The following is a 20,250-nucleotide window of genomic DNA, read 5'->3' as shown; positions in this document are numbered from 1 at the left end:
GACTGTATTTTTTTTAAGTTTTGTTTTAAGCAACATAAGTACATGAACAAATTTACGATAACTAAAATTTTTAATTAGTCACCAACTCCTAAATTGGTAACCAGTGTATGTAATGTTTAAATATTTTTTGTTTTTTTGTGATTTTTGGACGCGGTATTCGTCAAAAAGTTTTTTATTTATATGAAGAGGAGCTCTGACGTTAATTATAATAGATGTTAATATAATGTATGACATATTTTTTTAAAGGTTATCTAGCTTCATACTGTGCATCTTTAGAATGTATTGCTTTTCCTAGAATTCTGTCAGACCGAATCAAGGTGCCGCCGCGTCAGTTTATTATTAAGCGTAAAATTTTCAAAATGATTCGGGTTATATTTTTAATAAATTTTGCGTTAGTCAATGGGGTTTTATCGAGTGATTTATACGAATTAGATTTGATTCATTTCAACGATTTTCATGCGAGGTGAGTTTATTTTTAGTAGATTTTTGGATCAGGTGATAGATTCGAAATTAATTTCAGACCAAATAAATAGAATGCAAATGAACAAAATTTATTCTTACCGGAATTACCAGGTATTATTTCTGGTATTTTTAATTTGTTTATTTTTGAAGTTATACTTCATTTGGCGTGTTAAAAAATTATGAGAGTTAATTTTTGAAATGCGCGCACAAACCGTCACGAAAACCTACACTATGAAATTAACTAGTCATTAGTTAAATTATTGCATTATTATTTAATATGTAATAAGTGTACAAATAAATTAATAACAAATACAAATTATCATTAAAGTACGAAAAAAACTATATTTTATGATATTTAAATAAAATTTATTTAATTTTTCTTTCAATGTATTAAATAACTTTTTTTTTATTATAAGTGTCTTTTCTTTATATACATAGAATAACGCGAAGGCAAAATTTTTTAGAAAGATTTTTTTCTTGTTATTCCAAAGAAGTTCTTACGTGCGTACATAAGTATACACACAGTTTTTTTTATTATATAATGTAAATAACGTTTATCTAATTGATAAATCGGTTTTTACTAAATTTTGTGAGTTCGATTGTCTAGCAGGAAGTAAAACTGCCGCCGTAGAGGTCACAGGTTTGATCTCAAACTCAGAATACTATTTTTTTTGTATACTCGAGTGCGGTAACCTATTCGATTTGATAGTATAAATCATCGCCTATAAACATTAACAAAAACAAATCATTGGAAAATTAGAAAATATACTTTTACATTATAAATCTTCAAAACGGAGCGGAACCCTTGAGAAACAATGGTTTCATGTTTATTAATATTCATAATAGGTTATATAAGTAATAAATTAGTTCAATGATTTACTAAAATTGGGATTCAGTAAATGCTAAGGCTACTTTAAGATTAAGGAAATATTCTGATTTTTTTATCTTATTTACTTATAATATATTTAGTATGTTATTATAAGCCTGCGTTGACGCAAAAAGCAAGCAAATATTACACCGTTTTTATTCTATCCAAACTGGCCTAGTTAGGTTAGGTTAGGTTAGAATTTATTTTACTATTAATGCAGTCAAACTTCTCAGGTTTGAAGAAACCTCCAAAGAATCTCCAATTTGTCACACGAACGATACACTATGTCTCGGCGGATTCCCTCGTCTTTACCACGTAATTACCCAACTGAAGAGGGAGAAACCTGATGCACTACTCCTGAATGCAGGAGACAGCTTCCAGGGCACCTACTGGTACACATTCTTTAAATGGAATGTCCTACAAGAGTTCATGAATTTGTTGCCTCATGATGCTCACGTAAGTTCTTAAATATATAATTTTACTTGGAATTCTATTTTCATTCTGGTACGGCATATACTCAACTTGGTGGAGTAAATGGGATAAATAGAGATGTGTTTGTGATTCTTACGTAAGTGGATAAACTGAATGGTTATTTTAAACAGGAATAAAGTTTTAGAGTAATATTTATCAATCGGATATAGCATGCGAATTAATTTGAATTCAAATCTGTTGTCCGTAGACCTCATTCTTTGCATACCTTTTTACCCCATCTTATGTATAGTACGATACAGTTGAAGATAATTTTAACATGGTCTCTACGAGTATATTATATTGCCTATGAAGGACATATATACAACGGTTGCTACAATTATGCCGGCTCACGTAATTGGATGGATTGGCTTCATATTTTATGCGACTTAGGCACGTTTTCATCAGGTTTTAAATCAAAAATAAACCGGTGATGTAACATAAATTGATTGCTATTGGCAATAAATTTCCAGCGACCTATATTTACAAATTAAAATATAACAAATTTAGAATCGTAAATTAGTTGGCTGTCATAGAAACCAATAATAATTTTATTTGTTTTATTCAAATAGTTCTAAGATTATAAAGAGTGGACATTGGGAAGATTGTCATACAAACATTTTAAGCTTATGTGATGGTTACTCATTGTACTGCGAAATAGCAAAACATCAATGTAAAATACTTCATATTGTTTCCATATCATGATTTGCATGTTTTTAATGCGAATATTAGCATTTTTTCTGTAAATATGTAATTTCTGTAGTAATGTCTCAGGACGCTGTGACATCTTATCATACGGACATTTCAAATAAGACAGCGACTTATTAATTAGTTTAATAACTTTTGGAGTAAAAATTTGGATCGATGTGTGGTCTATAGCTAACCATGTAGTTTAGTGTCTTTTGTTTTATTTAATTTAAATTAATAATACCTATTATTAACAAAACTGGAAATAAGTTTGCTAAGAATGCATCAAATGACTTAGCAACAACCATTAAATACCGTAAAAAGACAAAAAAGGAACTAAAATGTATGAATATGACAATATCCTTTATTTTTACACTTAGTACTTCGGTTAGGTTAACAAATCCATATTTTTGATACGGTAAAGTCGACGCACTGCACCTGATGGTAAGTGGTTTGTAATGCCGACTGATTAAGAGTTGATTACTCCGCGGCAATCGACACGATTGTGCCGGCCTCTTGGAACCGGATATACACAGGCTGAATCCGAAACGCGACAATCTTACGTGAGCCATTATGGCGGGTTTTAACACCTTGTGTACGGTGATCGCTATCTGGGCGGATATAAAATATGTCGTACTACCAGCAAAAATTATATATTTGTTTCTAGTTTTGGTGTTATACTGAAGAATCCTGGTATTCCACTCACACCTAGCTTTGTATCTTAAGAGCCATGATTTGGGACTTTTAGTTGTTTTTTTTTATTGTTTAAATTAGAAACCTGCTTTTAATATACCATAAGGATTTTTAAGATCATGTTGTTTAAATTTTTAGGCTATTGGAAACCACGATTTTGATGATGGTCCTATGGGATTAGCTGGTTACATATCAGCCTTAAATGCTCCAGTCCTTGCTGCAAACATGGATACCACTTTCGAGCCTGTTCTAGAAGGATTGTACCACCCTTCTACAATAGTTGAGAGGAAAGGCAGGAAGATTGGGATTATTGGATTGATTACCACCGATACTGAGGTACTTGAGAACTACTTCTTTACTTTTTTATTCTTGTTTGGTAAAGTGATCTGAGTCTACCTGATGTGTGAAGTGAAGTTTAAGAAAAATATCGATTCGTATGCGACGTTGTAGCATTTAATATTTGATTTAAAATCTAAAATACTTTATTAATAATTTTACTGCAGTCTTTGGAAATAAAAATGTCCCAGTCTAAAAGCGGCAATAGCCTATTTGGGAGTGTAACGGACTGTCAAGGCGAATCAAAACCCAAGGGCACGCACTTCTGACTTTTCTAAAGTTATATGCGTATTTTTGTGAATTATTTACTTTAACGGTGAAGTAAGACATCGAGAGGAAACCTGTCAGTAGTAGAGAAGGCCCGTGCCTAGCATTAAGACGGTATATAATACAGGGCTGATATTATTTATATAGTATTAAGTTTAAAACCACCTTAAATATTCTAATTTAAAAACCAAAATGAATATGCACAAAGATAATGACAATTTGTTTCGAATCCTCATTGGGTAAGCCTTTGCTAATTCCATATGTTAAAATGCCTTTTACGCCTGCGCCGTGTAGAGATAGATATTCGTGTATTTTTACATCATATTCCTCGAATTTAAATAAAAACAAAACTTATAAAATTCAAATTAGTTTGGTTTAAAATGCATCAATTTGTTTAACTAATAATAAAACCTGGTCTTCGATGCACCGGTCCAGCGTGCATTTTCACAATGAGTCTGAAGGTCATTTAGATAACATTTAGGTAATAGTATAATGATTCATGAATCGAAATTTGCTAATATTTTATTCGGCGACATTTAAGGAAAAGGTCGAATTAGTTTTATGCGTTGCACTGGTGATATTTTGTTTTATAATATAATAAATTATAACATTTAGGACCATATTAGTAGTTTAAAGAAATGTCATTGTATTTTTTTACAGCTATTTTCCAACGTTGGTAATGTAAAGTTCCTGGACCCTAGAACGAGTCTAAAGCGAGAATTACGTGTTCTTAATGGAGAAGGGGTAGACATTATCATAGTGTTATCTCATTGTGGATACGACACTGATGTGTGAGTGAAAATAGATTTTATTTTCTTCTGTGTATATTTCTTGGAGGCACTTTATTTTATAAGTTTATTTAGTTTTCCTTCCATTCTCTTATGAATATTATATAAATTTATTATTATTTATACTTAGTTCATGCTTACATTTCTTTTTATTGCTTTGAATGACGAGACGAGCTTGCTGGTCGCCTAATGGAAAGGTACGACCGCCCATGAACAGTAGAAATACCATTCAACACCTTAAATTACATAGTATTGTTTGGTATTCCACTGCGCTCGGCATCTTGAGACAAGAGATGTTAAGTCTTATTATGTCTAGTAGTTACACTGGCTACAATGCCCTTTTAACCGGAACAGAACAGTGACTAAACACTGCTGCTTGGCGGTAGAAATAGACATTGTGGTAGTACCTACCCAGGTGGACTCTCACATATGAGAGACCTAACACCAATTAACTTAGATTTCTGTATTGTACTAGTGTCGTTGCTTTTTTTCTTGTTTTCTTAATAAGTATTTGTAAGTAGTCCATTGCATGAACCTGACATTTTCCCTGGTTAGTTGTTATGTTCGTGTTTAATAATAATTTCAGGCTTTTAGCTCGTGAGTTTGGTAAGGATGTTGACGTCATTGTCGGAGGACACTCTCATAGAGAAGAGAAATCGCCACAACCCTATCCTGTTGTTATTGAGAGTGATGCCAACAAAAATCATAAGGTAACTTCTTACTTTTAAAGCTAAGATGTTTGTTTATAGTGACTGCATAGTAGTAAAAGTTATACTGGATTCCACTACAATAATTAGTTATTACATGTTTTTGTTGTTGACCACTTTTGGAGGAATTGTTTAAGGTTATAGCTTAAGGTCCATTTTTCATACATTTTGTTTCACCTTTAATCTGGGTAACTAAACAAGTATTGACAAGTAAAGAATTTAAATTCACGTCTAGTTAGTGATTAGTTCTCGCAGTTGAAAGAAAAACGTAAAAATAATTAATATGCATGGATATTTCGGCCTTTAAAATTTCGTCGTATTAAATTACCGGCTTTCTATCCTGGGAAAATATATAGCGGGACTTTTATCCCGGAAAACTCGTTCACGAGGAATAAACGGCGAGTTTTCTTAATATTTTTATCCAAAAGAAAATTTTACAAATGTTTCTTGCTTCAGGTCTTGGTGGTGCAAGCTTCAGCGTTTAGCAAATACGTTGGGAATGTTACAGTTTATTTGGATAGCGAAGGCCATTACGTCAAATGGGATGGAGAAATGATCTACCTTAACCGATCGATTCCAGAAGGTACTTTTAAGATTATAGAGTATATAGACTGATAGGAAAAAAAACCTGTTTTGAGGGTGCCACGTGTGATTTTTAGCTAACTTAACATTGACAGTATAAAAATAGATTTATATTTTATAACACTAGGTTTTTTATTTTCCTAGTCAGGCTTTAAAATTATGCTATTTAAAATCATGTTCGTTTTTGGAACATAAAATTAACGGGATTTTTGTTATATGGTGGAAAATTTAAAACATTAAATAGGTATTTTATGTTGCAAGTGCGTTTAAATTTAAAACAAAATAAAATAAGGTTGATGCTCCTTATAAGTATGTGAAAATAAATTTAAGGTTTTTTTTAACATTATCTGGTTTCGATTTATTCCCGACGTTATTTCAATTATATTAAGGACGGTATCGTTTTTCCGTGTAAATAAGATCTTGTAAATTAAAGTATAATCTAACACTGAAGTTGCTGAATATTTCGCAAGTTTCAAAGCTGACTGTACTTTGGTAACTACCAGTCTAGGAGACCAGAAACGAATAAAAACATATTTTTTTATTCCAGATACTGGAATTAAAGAATTGCTGAGGCCATACGCGGAGTTTGTACATTTGGCACAACTGACTCCGATAGGAGAGTCGATGACTCCCTTGTCTCATGAGGATTGCTCGCGTGGAGAATGCACGCTTGGTAACTTGATGACTGACGCTTTAAATTCAGTTGTGAGTAACTAATACTGATATTTTTAGATTGACAAAACTGACTTTTTAGACTGCCTCGGTGGCGTAGTTGTATTGCATGTCCGGTACAATAGCGCTCTGAGGTCCTGGGTTCGAATCCCGGGTCGGGCAAAGTGATATTTGGGTTTTTCTGCTCAGTATCAGCCCGGAGTCTGGAATTTGTGCCCGATATGGCGATAGGCTCGCCCCCTATCACATGATGGGACGGAACATACTTGGCGAAAAGTGGGTGCCCTAGTTGCGCCTCTGCATACCCCTTCGGGGATAAAAATGCGTGATGTTATGTTATTATGTATGCATTTTTAGATTGACTTGGTGGCGTACTTGTGTTGTGCGTGGCTCCTCACCGCTCTAAGGTCTCGTATTTGAGTCTCGTTATCTGCCCTGAATATGGAATTTTGTCCAATATAGCGATAGGATGGCGAAAAGATGGTGTCATGGTTGGACCTCTACTTAACCCTTCGAGGCTAAGCGCGTTTGATTTTTATCTATGAAGTGGCTTTATGTTAATCTAACTGTAGCCAAGATGTATTGCTATAATTTTTAACGCTAAGAGGTAACAAAAGGATGTAGGGGAATGATATATCCGAGCGACAGAATTATCGCTCGGATTTTACGATTAAACGTAGGATACATGTGAACGGTTATAGAACTTCGTTTAGACTAAGGCCACTAGTTCTTAATGCTCAATAATTGGATTTACCTTTAAGTTAAACTTTAAAAGTTATTTGCCTCGAGCTCGTTTGCTCGAGTTTATTTATCACCCGCCCTGATGTTGGAATGCAATATTTTACACACATCCCTATTCTTTGTCTATGTTATTCTGTGATAGTCATTGTCTGTGGCTTTTCCTTTTTCTCTTTTTGGCCTCCCTAAAACTATGTAGACGCGTCATGTTGAATAAAATTAAAGCTTCCAAATGGTTTTTATTATTAAAATAAGAAACCCAAACGTTAACATCTGATACCTTCAGGGAGGTGGTGATTCGGTCTCCTTGTTGCTCCCCGTGTACAAAAAACGTGTCCCCTAACACATTCCTCAATATAATAGACGTATAGACTGCAGCTTGTTTTTGGAGGATGTTGATATTTACCTCTTAATACTATTATATATGTGAATGTTTGTGAAAATGTTGGGATATTTGTTACAAGTAAATTCAGAAACAGTTGAACGGATTTAGATGTTTGTTATATGGATAGACCATGTTCTAGATTAACATAAATGCTTCCATATTTGTAATTTGCTACCATGGGATATTTTTTTACCGACTTTTGAAATAGATGGCGCTGGTGTTTAACTAATGGAACTAGGGATCGCTACAAACATAGGGACCTCTATAACGGGAAATTCTTCTTACATAGACGATGCCGTGAATAACCCATAGCATTTATTAACTAGTTAAAAAGGCATTTCTAATTTATAATACTTTTGCCTACCTACACACGTCTTTAACTTCAATTGTTCTCATTTCAGGCCAAGCATGCTGTTCAAACAAGCCTTGACTACATAGCATTCGCACAACAAAGCTACTTACCATCATCTTTACCTGACGGCAGTGAGTATTTTTATAAGTCTATAAAATACCACGCAAATTCTGCTACCACAACTTATTGCCTTTTACGCCATCTGGTGTTACTATTGGGTATTACATTGAAATAAAATATTTTTCGGATTTTATCGCGTTTTGACCCTAACCGTAGAATTAATTAATTAAGCAAATTTCCAACAAAATATTATGCCCTTATGCCACTATTACTACTCTAAGATTCGTCGCAGCGGCAACATCACATTTGCACGCAATAATACATTCCCGCACACGCCATATTCACACTGAATTCCAAAGTGATAAAAAAAAACTAAAACTAGAATTATTGGTGAAAATAATTTTTATTTGTGGTTAATTTTTGGCACAATGTTAAGGAGGTAAAGACGAGGATATAGTTTCATTTATTAAGGCAATGTAAAAATCACTATGTATAGAGACTAATATGTTTAAGGATCCTTTGGTGGTTGAGCAACTCACACTTACCCAGGGGCCTTATTTTAGCCTTAGCCTTATGTTCATTATATTCGTGAAATTAGAATGGATTTTTTTATTAACATTTTGCTATTATTTATTTAAATGCAATTTTAATGTATTTTTTACTATAAACAAACATTATCCATGTTTATATGCAACATTACTTTATGTTTAGTAAAAAACCTAAACCTAAATAGACTGTAGTCTGTATCTCAGTTTTAATAATCATAAACGCGACGCAGGGCGTTACGTGCTCGTTGCGCACTGTAATACCGTGTGGAATAGAGAATAAGGTCTGTTTTGTTTTGCAGTTATAACTCACGGTGAGCTGATCGAATTGCTGCCCTATTACGACCAGATAGAGACCTTTAACGTGCAAGGGAAGACGATTATCGACGCCCTCGAATGGGGTGTAAGGGACGCACAGTTCTACAATGAATTCCAAATACCTTTGCTGTTACAAGTGTCTGGTATGTAGGCTGTTCCAACGATTTTAGAATTAAAATACAGTCGAATCCGTTTATAATGACATCGAAGGGAATTGACAAACACGTCATAATAAGCGGACGTCATACAAAGCGTTTTGTGAAAAAAAAAAATATGTAAATAGTATGCATGTATTTAAGTACTTTAATAGAGAAATATAGTAACTTATAAAATAAAAAATGCACGTAATAAGTACATACCTATGTATGTACATAAAAGTTGTATTTTTAATGTAAGTAATCTGTAATTTTTGTCTGCTTTTGTTTTTTTATTTTTATTGTAAAAACAGTCTCTAATACTATTGTGTATAGAAGACATCGCTATGTCAATTACTCACTGAGATTCAAAACAAAAACGAGCCACGTGCCGAACGTCGTCGGGAATCAAGGACCATTACCGAGGGCGTAAAGAATCATGTCGGTCATTATAACCGGACATAATTTATTAAAAAGGGTCACAATAAGCGACATGTCACTGTAAGGGAAGTCATTATATTCGACTTTTTTTTATAAAGAATCTTATATGAAAACCAAACTTCGTAGTGTAATTACGTCATAATAAGAGGTTGGTCAATATAGGCAGAGTCATAATAAACGGATTATACTGTAATTTATTCTTTACATCTGAACGGTGAAGGAAAACATCGTGAGGAAACCTGCATACCTGAGAAGTTCGTTATAGGAATTTCGAGGGTGTGTGAAGTCTACCAATCCACACTAGGCCAGCGTAGTGGACTAAGGCCTAATCCCTTTCAGTAGTAGAGGAGGCCCGTGCCCAACAGTGGGACAGTATATACTACAGGGCCGATATTATATTATTATTCTTTACATAATATAGTCAAGACATAGCGTAGACGCTGTTAATTTATTCTATAGATATATTTAAATGTTATGAAACTGAAAGTGGGTGAAGTTGTTAAGGAACTTTCTGTAGTATTCCCCCGGAATAAAGATGAAGTTACATCAGGTATGCTTAATGCGGAATGGTATATTCTGTTTGCTATATAAGGCGGTGTACGTTAAAAAATTATAAAATTTCAAAATCCTTGAATCCAATCCATTAAATAGTACTTAATTTGAAATTTACAAAGATACCTACCCAGATGGAGAGTATACGAGAGACCTATGTTATCATGTTCAATCTCTTCCCAGCAGTGGCGAATGTTGAAATTTTCAGAAAGGAAACCCGACACAACATATAAGTGCTATGAATGCGGTTTGTATACCGTTCTAATAATAATTCGATTCTACACAACAGGAAGACGGCAGGCATCGGCTTATATGGATACTTCGCAACTGCTTTCCAGATTTCCTTTATCCTTCTTCAGTCTTTGGAAATCGCTGCTGCCATCCCTGATTTCCATTAATAATTAATTATTTTTGCAGGTCTAAAAGTACAATACAACATCACAAACCCGGAAGGTAAACGTGTGACATCAGTAAGAGTTGGTAAAGACAATGTTCCTCTGAAACGCAAGAAGTATTACCAAGTGACTGCACCTGGATTCTTGGCGGATGGCGGTGATGGTTATTCAGTACGTGTTAGAATTACAGTCTTTTATTTAGATCAGATCACTTCGTACTTAGTAACGTACACTGATAGTGGTAAAACTTGGTTCATAAGACCTAGATTTGATTTGAGCTGTGATTTGAGATGTGTGCGGCGACTAAAGCGGAGATGGACTAGTTGGGTGTGGAACGAACTGCCGAGACGAATGTTCGCAATAAACCCAAGGGCACACATCTCAGACTTCTAAAATTATGTGTGTATTATTTATAAATTTCCACTTGGATGAAGGAAAACATCGTAAGGAAACCTGCGAACCTGAGAAATTCTCGTTAGCGTGGTGGACTAAGACCTATTCCCACTCGGTAGTACAGAAGGCCCGTACCCAGCAGTGGGACAGCATATAATTAATACCTATATTATTATTATATTTATGTGTGCGGAATGTAATGGGGTCCCGCTTTCCAATAAAAAACACTGCACTAATACAAAACGGACAACCTTATTGTAACTTCGGTAGTTGTCAGATTAATATGCAATATTTCAGAAACAATTTGACTCTTTCAAGACGTCGCTAAATCTCTATCTTCTATATACTTATAATAAATCTGTAGAGAGGTCAATTCTGTACATGAAATATATTTCCAAAATAACTATCAGGGGGTGATTAGGGATCGATACTGATGCCAAAAATGCAATTAGTAAAATTTTTGTCTGTCTGTCTGTATAACCGTTATAGAAACAAAAACTACTCGACGGATTTTAACGAAACTTGGTACAATTATTTTTCATACTCCTGTGCTGGTTATAGTATACTTTTCATCACGCTACAATTAATAGGAGCAGAGCAGTGAAGGGAAATGTTGTGAAAACGGGAGAAGTTACTCCATTTTTAAGCTTCCGTCGCGTGTGCAACCTTAATGGTTAAAGCTACACAGAAAACAAGAAAGACGGAAATGATCTCCTTAAAAATATGTAAAAATATCCCACGACAGCATATGTCTATCTTTTATGGTTGACTAACAATAACACGTGTAACTCCCGATAGCTTAGCAGTTCGAAGCTTTCTCATTATATTTGTCTACTCTTACGTTTATAACACTCTCAGTCATCCCTAATTAAAAAAGTTAACATTATTAAATATTCCATAAAAAATAATCGTTGAAATAGGTATAGAAACACCAAAGTTATACATGAAATACGCTAATAATAAGCCATCACGCGTGAATACTGAATCATGCTATAAGGATTATTGTTGTATATAAGTATATAAGGTCGCGAACGCACAGGCAGGCGGCTTGCTTGGCACTTAGAGGCTAGCGAATCACGTAGCGAGTAGCTTTGTAAAACGAACATTCTCGAACGTTCGCGACCGGCTCCATTTTTGAAGTCCGAAATCCACGCGGGCGAAGCTGAGGGCGGAAGCTAGTAATACATAAAAATTTACAAAAACAATTATAATCAAAAATATTTATTTCCTTTTGATCGTATTCTTCATCATTGAAGGTTTCCTTCTTAAAACCTCTTGACGGAGTCGAAGGCGAGCTGTTTCCAAGCTCGGCTTTCCTTAGGGCAGTGGAAAAAAATAATAAATATTGATAGTTAATTATAAAATGTTTCAGGTGTTCAAGAAATACAAGAAAAACATGAAAGTTATTGGACACGATCAAGATGTTTTGAAGTCGTACATTGAAAAACGTTCTCCATTGAACATAGTCACTGAAGATAGAATAATACTGTACAATTAATAGGAATATAATACTACTCTATAATAAACGTTATTTACTGTTGTTATATATTTTTTTCCTTTGAATGACGAGACGAGCTTGCTGTTCGCCTGATGGTAAGCGATACGACCGCCCATAAACAGCAGAAACACCACCCAACAACTTGAATTACAAAGTATTGTTTGGTATTCCACTGAGCTCGCCATCATGAAACATGAGATGTTTAGTCTTATTATGTTCAGTAGTTACACTGACTACAATGTACTTCAAATCGGAACACAACAATGACTACACACTGCTGCTTAGCGGCAGATATAGACATTGCGGTGGTATCTACCCAGGCCGACTCACATATGAGAGACCTACCACCAGTTATATTAGTTATGTTTGCAAATTTCAAAATTCGAGTAATTTGAGAGTACCTGGGTCAGTAAAAAAACTATTTAATAATCTATTATGTTTTGCCTGACTGACTGCCTCGGTGGCGTAGTTGTATTGCATGCCCGGTACAATTGCGCTCTGAGGTCCTGGGTTCTCGAATCCCGCGTCAGGCAAAGTGATATTTAGGTTTTTCGATATGGCGATAGGCTCGCCCCCTATCACATCATGGGACGGAACATACTTGGCGAAAAGTGGATGCCCTAGTTGCGCCTCTGCATGCCCCTTCGGGGATAAATGCGTGATGTTATATATGTATGTATGTATTATGTTTTGATTTTAGAATGCCTAAAACGTAAGGGAATGAGTTTTTCTGGATAAAAGTCCGCTACATATTTTCCCGGGATGGAAATCTGGCTATTTTCTACTTAGGTTCTCAAATGATATCCATGACAAATTACATTGAAATCTATTTGGTAGTGTTCGAGTTTATCGCGTTCAGATTTATAATAGGTACGCGGTGGGTGGCTTTGTTTTAAAAAATTGTATCATAGGTGTTAAATATTTCCGTTTTTAATAGTATGATGAAAAGTCAAAAAATATCAAATCGGTTTTTAACTGTGGTGTGTTCAACATTATTGTTATCAATAAAAAAACTTCAAAAGGTTTCCTTAGGTTTAAAGAGTTTTATTCTCATAGGAAATACAATATATTTCACTTATAATGAGATACAAAGAATTATAACTAAAAGTAGAAATATTAGTTAGTCTCTTTATTTTAGATAAATATAATGGTATATTTCGATTGAAGTGAAAATGTAGAAGTACTTTGTAGTTTTGAATTTATTCAACTATTTTTGAAACTCACTGAATATAAATACAATGCCCGTAAGAGATAGAAAACATCCAAGGTAGAATGCAATAGGATAGATAGTTAGTTTGATTATATAGATGGATTGGATTGGCAGTATTTTTAGCTATCGAAAATTGACGTATATTCTATAGACACGAACATCCATATACTATTTGTTCAAAATCGGCACGAGAAAGTGTAAATACATAAAGTATTCTGTTAGCTTTTCCTTGCTTGATAATATCTGAATCATAATTAAAACACCTAGAGAACATCCGTAATACGTCCGACATGAAAGAAAAAATCCTACTTCCACGACCCTTATTCTTTCCGAAACAAAAACTCTCATCAGGTAAATGGAGCATAAGATCTAGGTCTCTAATGAGAGGAGAAATCACAACGAAAGGTGCGCTAAGAAATACTAGGGTTTTACCATGTTTTGCTAGCTTTACCTTTGTCATATTTTTTCTGGTACAAAAGTCCTATATATTTTTTTATTCGGACCAGTAAACTGGCCCTATACCTGATGGTATATACATATGAAGAGTAGTATATAGATAGAGTGTCGAATGACGAGAGATGATTGACCCTCGTCGTAGCTTTGTCATTTATGCAAATTACTATATGAAAAATAAAAACTCTTTTACATTGATGTATTGCTATTTAACAGTAGATTGAGTAACCATCGTATGAGCGCAAAATTTTCATATGACAATCCTCCGAATGTCCACTCTATGTAATTTTAGAACTCTTCGATATTCCTCAATAATATTCATGAACATTTATTATAAAAATTTTAGTAAATATTTTAATAATATCACTTAGTTTGGGTAAAGATTCACCGAATTTTTATTGGGAACATAATTTTATTGTGCTATTAAAGTAAGGCTTTGTTCACATAGAAAGGTAGAGGCGGCCTTAAGGGAGGTGAACTGGGCAATCGCCTTAGGCTTCCCGCGATTCCTTAGAGGACTTTTTTACGATCTTATATAAAACTGTTAAAACTAGGGAACTGTTTCTTGCTCTACTTGGGGTCTCGCGTCGTTTAAAGCCGCCATAGTAGAAGGATTCTACGCGTGTTTTAAGAATTGTCTGTTGGTAATATAGAGACATCTACTACAATTTACGTCGGAAATAGGAACGATATGATGAATAAGTCTCACTAATATAAATTAGAAAATATGTGTAAATGTAGATGTTTGGATGTTTGTTAGAAGGTACGTAAAAAGCTGAACGGATTTGTTTGAAATTTTGCACTAGGTTAGTCCATGTTCTGGACTAACATAGGCTTTTTATCTCGGTAATTTGCTTTCATGGAAAAAAAAACAGAATTTTTATTTTATATTTTTCACATAGAGGGCGCTGTTCTCGTAATGTTGACGCTATAAATTGCTATTAGTGGCAAGGAGTAAAATTTTCTGACAGGGAATTCGACACAAGTTATAAATAGCGGCGATAGCCTAGTTGGGAGTGGAACGGACTGCCGAGACGAATGTCCGCAGGTTCAAATCCCAAGGCCACACACCTCTGACTTTTCTAAAGTCATGTGTGAATTATTTGTGAATTTATCGTTCGCTTTAACGGTGAAAAAATACATCGTGAGGAAACCTGCACGTCAGAGAAGTTCTCTATAGGAATTTCGAAGGTTTGTGACGTCTACCAATCCGCACTAGGCCAGCGTGGTGGACTAAGGCCTAATCCCTCTCAGTAGTAGAGGAGGCCCGTGCTCAGCAGTGGGCAAGTATATAATACAGGGCTGATATTATTATTATTATATAGATAGTTCATATGCATGAAGGTGATCTGCAAATCATTCTAATGATAATTATTAGATTTAACATGAATGAAAGGGAAGCCGATAGAAATCGGGTTATATGGACTCTAAGCCACTGATTGCTATAGTGTTTTAGGAACTTGTAGCGGAAAAAGCTTTTCACACGGGCGAAGCAAAGAGCAACACCTAATTCCTTATAATATACTTTTTTTTCCATCCGGATTTGTCTGTATAGTTAGAGATAATGCTGCTTTAAAGATTATATTCAGATTTAAATATAAAATTTTACCTCGTTATAATAATTTTTATTCTCTAAAACGAAAACAGACTTCTGAAATACTAGGTCTACGAAAAGACAAAGAATTCACAATCCCATGACAACAATGTGAACAAACCTTTAGCTTGTGAGAAATCTTTTTTTTTATCTAAAATAATAAAAAATCATGTTTAAACGAAATTTTAACATCGTAAACGAAATGAGTTCATAAAGTTGCGTGAGAAAAGTGCTTTAGGTCGAAAATTCGATTTCCATTAACATTGTTTGTATACTGTATCTTACTTGTAATAAGGTTAAAATTATAATATATTGATTGCATTAAATGCTTCCAACTATACTACTTCTAAGAAGTTTTTTTTTCAACAATTAAGAAAGGCCAATACTATTTTCACATTCACGCCTATTATCTTGAAAAGGGGTAGGCTGAGTTATAACCATTGCCTCCAATTTTCGCTGTGTGTATTCCGTCCCATGACGTGATATAGGGCGAGGTTATCGCCATGTCGAGCATAAATTCCGAGTCCGGGCTTATACTGAGCAAAAATATGCAAATGTTCCCACGACTCGGAATTCCAACTTGAGACCTACCAAGTCACACCACACAATACAACTCTGCCGAGGCAATCAAATTTTTTCCTTCAACAATTATTTCACACAATTCTATGAATTCTTTACTGGTGGTCTCTCATATGTGAAGTTCCGCCTGGGTAGGTACCACCACAATGTCTATTTCTGCCGCCAAACAGCAGTGTGTAGTTACTGTTGTATTCCGGTTTGAAGGACATTGTAGCCAATGTATCTACTGGACATAATGAGACTTAACATCTCATGTCTTGGATGACGAGCGCAGTAGAATACCAAACAATACTTTGCAATTCAAAGTGTTGGATGGTGTTTCTACTGCTTATATGCGGTCGTATCGCTTACCATCAGGCGAACGGCAAGCTCGTCTCGTCATTCAAAGAAATAAAAAAATATATCAATTCTATGAATCTGGTTTTACTTTTATTAAGGGTTGTGGATGCAATTAAATTGATTAAAGTCTAGTAATATAGGTATTCAGCATCTGAAGACATGAAGACAAAAATCCAGTCACCAAAAACGATTTCTTGCTATTCCATAAGGTTTAATTTGCTTTGCCAATTGCTCACAATTAAGAGTAATATACCAACCATTTGTTATATCTAGATCTTGATTGTTAAAGCCACGTTTTAAACAAATGAAATGGGCTCAATTACTTTGGTAAATATTAATTTGTCCCGTCAATGTACAGAGAATTTAATATATTTTCAAAGCATAATTATTTACAACTTTAAGATTAGTTTTACATGCTTGTGTTAAAACATTTAATATCGACAAATTAGTAAATGAATAAATATTTTTAATTTTTTTATATTTAAATTACAATCTATACAGATAATTCGTATTTATTTAAATAATTTATAAGAAAGTTAGAAGGGTGAGTCATCTATCAATACCTACATAATATAATAAATTCTGATATGTCTGTATATAATTAGAAAAAAAAGGAAAGAGGCTGAAAGCTCGGACAATCCTCTAATAAAATTTTGAATATATTTGAAATTTTATAAAATATTTAAAATCAGTTTAATGTTTTTCCATTTGCTTATAGATTCTCAGGTTGATATTTGATAATTCAGATTAATGTAATTCATTTTTGCTCGACTTTATCCAGTATTGATATTGAAAGACAAGTAATAAAAAGAACGGGTGTGACTAAAGAAGTGTAATAGAATAATTATTATTTCGTATCTGTGTGTTTTCTAGCGCACAGCTTCGAAACTACTGAACGCATTTAATATAGTTGTTATAGGTCGCCAGAGTATTATTATAATATACCTCCTTAATAACATATCCTATTACAATCCGATACTATTATGACTTGTGACCGAAAACCGGCCTTATGTAGGAACACAAAGACTAAAAGGAAAAAAAACTGCGTGATATCGCTAATCACCACTTTAAAATGCAAAAAAATATATTAAAAATATATGTTGCTAAGAGTTTCGATAACATCTACAAAAATTATGTAATAAGGAATTTATTTTAAAATGGAGCCTTCATTTGGAACTCAATATAATAGAGTGGAAACTTGGTACTGGTTTTTTATTTATAGATACTTCAAGTATGTGCAGAAGGGGCGATAGGTAATTACTAAGTAATTTATCCAGCAATCACTATATGCTTAGAACCAAATTAGTTTAAATATAAAAAAAAAACCCTAAATTGATTATAAAACATGAAACAAGCGAAGACTGAACATTTTCAGAAGGAAAGATGATTTTTTATTCTATCCCTTCCTAGTATTTACTTATTAAATTTGTTACGGTAATTGATGAGTGGTATTATGAACCTTATATCTTCGATATAGATCAGAGGATCGTTTAAAACGTAGCCATATAAACCAACCCTATACTACATTTTGACAATGTTCGTCCTGTGACTGTCTGAACTTAATTGAATTTCAGCGCAGTAATTAAACGTAGGTTATATTAAACTTAAGTTGCATGCCATCCTTGTTAATTAATGTTACAGGTTTAGGTTAAATACACGCAAATGGATTCGTGGTTACTAAACTGATATATTATAATTAAATAATATAATAATATCAGCCCTGTATTATATACTGTCTCAATGTTGGGCAAGGGCCACTACTGAGAGGGATTAGGCCTTAGTCCACCACGCTGGTCTAGTGCGGATTGATAGATTTCACACGCCTTCAAAATTCCTATAGAGAATTTCTCAGGTATGCAGGTTTCCTCACGATGTTTTCCTTCACCGTTAAAGCAAGGCTATAATTGACAAAGACTACACACATAATTTTTTAGAAAAGTCAGAGGTGTGTGCCCTTGGGATTTGAACCTGCGGACATTCGTCTCGGCTGTCCGTTCCACCGTCCGACCTTATCATAATAGCATTAGAAGCGTTATTAGAACGGAGTCCGAACTTATCCCGCGAAGGTCCGATATTTTCTAAGGGTTTTAAATTTCTATACAGATATTATCATATATTTTTAAGCTTACACAGAGAGAATTGGAGGATGATTAAATTATCACATAAAGTAGCATTCATAATAACCAGTTTCATGTATAAAATGTTGGTATCGCTTAAATATTTTATGAGAAAAAAAATATTTTCGAGACACCGAAAAACCGTCCGAAATTAGCCGAATTGTAATTTTTTTCGAAAAAATGTCGCTTAAATCAAATTAGCCTTTCAACCGTCGATATGTTCCAAGTTAGTAATAAAGTTGAGTAAAAAGAACTGTTATTGATGTCATTTAATAAAATGTACTGATTTACTCGACGTATGTAGGCTGGCTACTGCTTTGAGTTCAAATTAAACCGCTCCAACTTTCCAATAGGCATTTTAAAACACTGATATGCTATGATATATAAGACACGATTAAATACGTTAGAAAAAATATTCCGCCTTCGTCGCCAATGTAGCGACAATGAAATACGGGAGCTAGCGGCTGACTGATTTATTAATTGCAAAAACTAACCTACTCACCACGGTATGAATATTATGCATATAATACAAAGAGGTAAATACATGAGTGTTTATTTCGGAGTGAGTGGTAACCAAGCAAACAAAACTCATAAACACGTATAAAAATAGACCATAAAAATAATATTGTCACAACAGAAGTTACAATTTCCAACATTTTTCTATTAATATCTAAGGACGACGAAAAACGACTTATTTTTATTTATTTATTTTCTCACACAGTCATTGCAGAAATTTTCCATGGCAACACCGACTTTATTACCAATTGGTCCTGTTGTTCGGTTTATAACTAACTATACTGTTTATTGTCTTTGATCTATAATATAAAGCTGAAGAGTTTGTTTGAAAGCAATGACGTTTTACAAATAGACGCGTCATGGACTAAGAAAATTGCACATACAGCGCACTATTTAATATAGTCACATACTTATATAGCCCTAGCAGCTCGCATTGATACGGCCCGAGCGTCGACCGCCATGGCCATCTAGTTTATTGGTCTCTGGTCGCCATGACAGTCGAATAAAATGCATTTGTTAGTTCAAAATAAGTTAAATAGTGTATACTTATTACTAACGTATGAAATAAAACTTTTTTTTCATTCACAGTTGGAGTATAATTTGTACATCGTTTGAAAACACAGGAAGGCATTTTATTTATAAAAATACAAAAAGTTAGTAAGCCGACTAGCCGCGACAGTGCAGTGGTTGGAGGTTGACTAAGTGAACTACCTTGCATTCGTCTTGCCAATATTGAGCTCGGACAACGTATAGATATGTAATAAAAATATTTAAGTTTTAACGCGCTAATCTCAGGAAGTACAAAACTGATTTGAATTATTTTTTCACTAATAGGATGCTACATTAGTTCTGATTGCTATAGATCATTTTTATCCCGAGAAAATATTTATCTCGGAAATTCTTTCACGCAGGCGTAGCTGGCAAAAGCTAGTCATAGATTAATTATGCTTGTATTATGTAAGGTATATATATATAGAGTGCGTTCGGCTAATTTCGGACGGTTTTTCGGTGTGTTGCGAGGAGTCTCGAAAATATTTTTTTTTCTCATAAAATATTTAAGCAATACCAACATTTTATACATGAAACTGGTTATTATGATTG

The 20,250-nt window shown here is 34.0% G+C and overlaps 1 protein-coding gene across 1 annotated transcript; it reads left to right on the top strand.

The window, feature by feature from the left end:
• The first annotated feature begins 294 nt into the window (after nt 1-294).
• On the top strand, nt 295-12,387 carry LOC119188785 (apyrase-like). The gene is made up of 11 exons (XM_037436633.1): nt 295-463; nt 1,564-1,786; nt 3,317-3,514; nt 4,442-4,572; nt 5,156-5,279; nt 5,733-5,859; nt 6,406-6,563; nt 8,055-8,136; nt 8,913-9,071; nt 10,473-10,621; nt 12,216-12,387. Exons 1-11 carry the CDS (start codon nt 360-362, stop codon nt 12,339-12,341), a joined length of 1,581 nt encoding a protein of 526 aa, XP_037292530.1. The 5' UTR covers nt 295-359; the 3' UTR covers nt 12,342-12,387.
• The last annotated feature ends 7,863 nt before the right edge of the window (nt 12,388-20,250 follow it).

The sequence above is a fragment of the Manduca sexta genome, chromosome 9 (assembly GCF_014839805.1).
Source record: "Manduca sexta isolate Smith_Timp_Sample1 chromosome 9, JHU_Msex_v1.0, whole genome shotgun sequence".
NCBI classification, from domain to species: domain Eukaryota; kingdom Metazoa; phylum Arthropoda; class Insecta; order Lepidoptera; family Sphingidae; genus Manduca; species Manduca sexta.
The sequence above is the reverse complement of the archived record's forward strand: the minus strand, read 5'-3'. Positions and strand labels throughout refer to the sequence as shown.